Raw genomic sequence first — 4,798 nt, 5'->3', positions numbered from 1 at the left:
CTGCCAAAAATTAAAATGCACAAAATAGGTACAACAACACATATCCATAATCCTAGCTATTTGGGAGGTTAAAGTAGAAGCATCGTGAGTATGAGGCCAGCATGGGAACCATAGTAAGATCTTACTTAAAAAAAAGCACAAGCCTTCTGACCTAGGAGCTCTAATTTTATATTTTACAGCAATTTATTATGTACAAATGACTTGCACACAAGGTATATTATTGTATATTTATACACTACAACATTCTGTAATTGTAAAAAAATAATCATTTATTGACATAAGACAATCTCAAAAATATTACGTAGAAAGTACAAGCCGAAGATTAGTGTACACTGTATAGTACCATCTATGGAAAATATCTCTAACAAGATATTTAAGGACCTGATAAAACTTTAGGAAGGAGGAACTTCAAAAAGAAGGAAATATATTGTATATTGTTGTCTTTTGAATGTGAATATACTACATATTCTTTTGAAACAAATTTTCTTTTCATAAAAGAGAGACATTATTTTGAAATGAAAACTAGGATTCCAAGGACCAGTGAGATAGCTCAGTGGAAGAAGAGCCTCTGAAGGGAGCACAAGGACTGGGGTTTGATCCTGGGCACCACATGCCACGCTGGTCCCACCCCCAGGCGCGCTGAGACCAGGCACAGTGGCGCATGCCCGTAATCCCAGCGCTGGGGCGGCTGAAAACAGGAAGATCACTAACAAAAGAAAACTAGGATTCCAGGCTGCACACACTGCCATGCCCGAGTCCTGGCTACTTGGGGGGTTGAGAAAGGAGCTCACAAGTTCCCATCCAGCTGTGAGCAAAAACAATTACCACATCTCAAAGAAACAAGTGAAAAGAAAAGAAAAAGCAAATCAAAACAGAAACAAAAACCAGTATTACAAGCAGATAAAATTGTGTTACATAAATTCCAATTAGTAGGTACTGTATTTCTTACATTCGACTGATAAACTTCTCTATTATTCCACTGAGTCTTTCAGGCTCCATCAATTTGTTTACCAGTTCCTGCTCAATAGCCATTAGGGCCAGGCCACTAAGCTTCTCTTGTCCCATAGTATGAAATAAGTATGTTTTAAGACGAGGCAGTGTAGAAAACAAGTTTGCACTACTTGCTGATGTAACTGGCCAAGACAAAGCAATATGTAATAGCTTTGAGATACAAGGAATATTGTTGTGAAGACCATGCTGAATAAATAGATAGCCAAGAGTAAGGAAATTGATGGAAGCATTATCTATGACAAAGTTGAGTTTTGCATAGTGCCGATAAAATCTAAGTTCAGGGATAATATCTGCATCAAGTTTATAAAATTCTTGAACATGTTTGGCTGTTGTTTCATTTAATGGTTCATTCCATTTAAGTAATAGCTCTGAAATTTGCTTCATTTTGCAATAATCAAACTCTGAAAAATACAATTTTAAATTCTGTAATATAATATCCAATCCTTGGTAATAAACATTAATTTTATATTGTTCTTCTGTTGAAGTAGGAAAAAACATATTCTCTGAATTGTCAGCATCTGTTTTCTGAATTTTTCTTCTTTTTTGGAGGGTAGGCTTTTCAACTTCAAAACCTTCACTGATAATTTTTCTACATATGTCTTGTGCTCCATCCCAGAGAGTTTTGAAATATACATCATTTTTTTCAGATGATAAACATTCCAAAATGGCTTCTATTTTTGAAGACAAAGAAAAAATGTCTATGGTTTCACTTTGAAGCTCTTTGGAAAGAATTCCTGTAACACTTAGCACTCGATAAAGGAATTTTAAACAAAAAATAAACTCAAATTTGCAAACCAGTGTTAACAAATCATTCAATTCATCAGCCAAACTTGTGTCTGAAGAATGGCCTGACACAACCTCCAGTGTTTCAATGATTTCTGGAAGCTTCTCAATCACAGACAGCAATGTCCGGTCATGGACTATCCAGCACGACTGTGATGTATGTTTACTGCATGTTTTGTTTTGACTTAGCTTACAAATGTCTTGAAATTTTGCCAGCATTTCTTCAGACACATAAATAGTATTGAACAAAGAACTTAGGGTATTTAGAGCACCTCGGAGTTCTTTTATTTCTTTGCAAAACCTAATTACTGCTAAATCAAAAAAATGTGCATAACAATGTAGATACAGAGCTCTTGGCTCTTCCTTCTTGAATTCTGCTGCAATTTTATTAAATTTGACCCTCAAGTTGACAGTACTGTCATAGGCCTGGCCACAAATTGTATTAAAATCAACTCCAATTTGCTGCAGATAAGTTCTGATACTGCTGTGTAAGTGGGTCCCAGTCTTCTCTTCATTATCAACAAACCCCAAGAATCTTTCCTTAATTACAATAGCCTTGGATGTTTTCTGTGGGTATCTTACACAAACTGAAAGCTGTTCTTTGGTGGCATTACCAGTTATCTCATCACATATAATTGAAAAAGCTGAGGAGGCATTGACCTCATTCACAATATCCTGCAACATTTCCATCTTTATTACTTGAAAAATATCAGCTTGGATTTGTGTACTATTATAGAAATCAACTTGTGAATTCGTAAGTTGATATATTTCTTCTCCTTTGTCTTTCGCTCTCATTTCTAACAATTCTAAAAAGTTGCCTTTATTCACAGAAGAAACAGAATGGTCATTGCCCCTTAAGGGTAAACACTGTTTTCCAAGAAACAAAATATTTTCAACTATAAGTTTTAGGTACTGTTTTTGCTCCTCAATCTGCTTTGGATGATTAGATAAATTATCACTGACAGCTTCAGTACAAAACTGGTATTTCTTCCAAAACTGCAAGGACTTCAAATGCATTTCACTTTTTTCATGCTTTCTGAATTTTTCCAGCATTTTTTTCCAGTTCGAAGTTCCTTGGGTTGGAAATGACTCTCCTCCACAGCCAAAACTTTTTTGGCAGAACAACTGGCAGGAATAACAAAATGTTACATCTTTTTTATTTATATTTATGCGCTGACGATTTGAACACCAAGATTTTCTAATGCTCTGTGGCCTATCTTTAACTCTGTGCACTTTCGATGTGAATTTTGTATGAGAGAGTCCATTACTCACTTTCACGCTGCACGCAGGATCCGGGCTTAGCGCTTCCCCTTTCTGCACTTCTATGCTGGCATCAGCTGTGCACGGACCCAGTACTGGAGGGGACGGCAAGGGGCTTGGTTGTTCCACCCCGCTAACAGCACCACTGCCGGGGTCCCTGGGTGAACTCTTTGGGATCTGTAGGTAAAATGATAAAATAACTCTGGTTTTAGCAGTTTTCCAAGAGTCAAAACATCAAGCATCTATTCTATTTTGGAGCACTTTAGGTTTCAGATTTTCAGATTAGGCAGCATGCTCACTCTGTTTTGTTTTTTTTTTTTTTTTCAGAACCGGGGATTGAACTCAGACCCTTGTGCTTGCCAGGGAAGCACTTATTCCACTGAGCCATCTCCCCAGCAAGCATCTATTCTAGTAACACAGTTAAATAAATTTTTTTAACCTTTTTGCTTTTTGACTAACCATTACTTGTAACTAATCTGCAATGTAGATGTAGCATTAAATCTTTAAAAAGTCCTTCTGGTATATAATTTTAACATAGTTTTTATTGTTTGGATGCCTAGAGCTGTTTAATAAATATAACCTCCCAAAGAAAACAATATGACTAATAAGACGTGTGTAAACATTCTTATAAACACATTCACGTATGTACCCAAAACAATTAGGATAAAACTTACATCTGTAATGACATTTGCTGGTACTGAAGAAACTGTACCTGTTAAAATAAACAGAAGCATAATTCAAGATTTCATACCATCATCTACAAAATAGCCTCATAAACAGTAATGACTTATCCCCTATCAGGAAACAAACCCAAAATGTAACAAACAAATTCAGTAAGCATGACAAGACTGTTTCTATGTCAAATGTCTGCACACCAGCTTTTACCTTGCAAGATCTCTGTGTTCATGATGGGCAGGGCAGCATCATTATCTGCTAATGACATTATATTGCTTATGACTGGAATTAAATCTTTCTTTGGAGAAAGGTGCTCCATCGAAATACTGTGCATTGTGGAAACATTTACTGGTAAAAATAAAAATATTCTTATAATTTGGGCAGAATCAGTCAATCAATCAATCAATCAGAAAGCAATGTTTGACAAGTATTCTGGGCTAAGGATGTAGCTAGAGTGCTTATCTGGATGCATAAATCCCAGAGCTGGATCCCCAGTTCCACAAAAAAACCAAACCCCCACCATATAAAAAAGCCAAAGATGTTTCAAGGAACAGTGCAAATACAAAATATCTTAGTATTGTTAGGAACTATAGTAAGTTTTGCTAGGGCTACATCCTTAACCCTTTTTTAAAAAAAATTATTATTTTGTTTTGCTTTGAGACAGGATCTTACTATAGTTTAGTGGCCTCAAGCTTACTAAGCAGCCCAGGATGGCCTTGAATTGGTGGTGATCCCCTTGCTTCAGCCTCTTACACGCAGGGATTACAGGTGTCAGCCACCATGCCCAGCTTCAAGCCTCTTAATCTTTATTTTTAAGACAGGGTTTTGCTAAATTGGAAAGTTGTCCAGGCTGGGTCTGAATTTGTGAGCCTCCTGCATCAGTTTCCCAAAGTTCTGGGATTACAGGATATGTGACCACACCTGGCTAAGATTCTATTCTTGGGGCCGGGGAGATGGCTCAGTGGAATAAGTGCTTCCCTGGCAAGTGCAAGGCCCTGAGTTCAATCCCCAGTTCTACCAAAGGGGGGGGGAGAACTATTCTTACCAGAAATGTATTTAATAAACTAAT

At 36.9% G+C, this 4,798-nt stretch overlaps 1 protein-coding gene across 5 annotated transcripts in view; it reads right to left on the bottom strand.

Moving 5' to 3' along the window:
* Positions 1-665: 665 nt before the first annotated feature.
* The window catches only part of Zmym1 (zinc finger MYM-type containing 1), a 27,748-nt gene continuing 23,615 nt past the window's right edge, over positions 666-4,798 (bottom strand). For 3 of the 5 annotated variants that reach the window (XM_012516871.2, XM_023701098.1, XM_023701099.1), the window contains 3 exons: positions 3,940-4,077; positions 3,729-3,766; positions 666-3,231 (listed from right to left, as the gene is read on the bottom strand). In XM_012516871.2, the coding sequence (XP_012372325.1) occupies positions 946-3,231; positions 3,729-3,766; positions 3,940-4,077 (2,462 nt within the window). In that variant the 3' untranslated portion in view covers positions 666-945. The remainder of the gene's footprint in view (positions 3,232-3,728; positions 3,767-3,939; positions 4,078-4,798) is intronic. The other 2 variants (XM_023701100.1, XM_023701097.1) reach the window with 2 other exon arrangements.

Source organism: Octodon degus, unplaced genomic scaffold, assembly GCF_000260255.1.
Source record: "Octodon degus isolate 3935 unplaced genomic scaffold, OctDeg1.0 scaffold00130, whole genome shotgun sequence".
Lineage (NCBI taxonomy): Eukaryota > Metazoa > Chordata > Mammalia > Rodentia > Octodontidae > Octodon > Octodon degus.
Note: the sequence above shows the minus strand (reverse complement) of the source record. Positions and strands in the feature narration are given on the sequence as shown.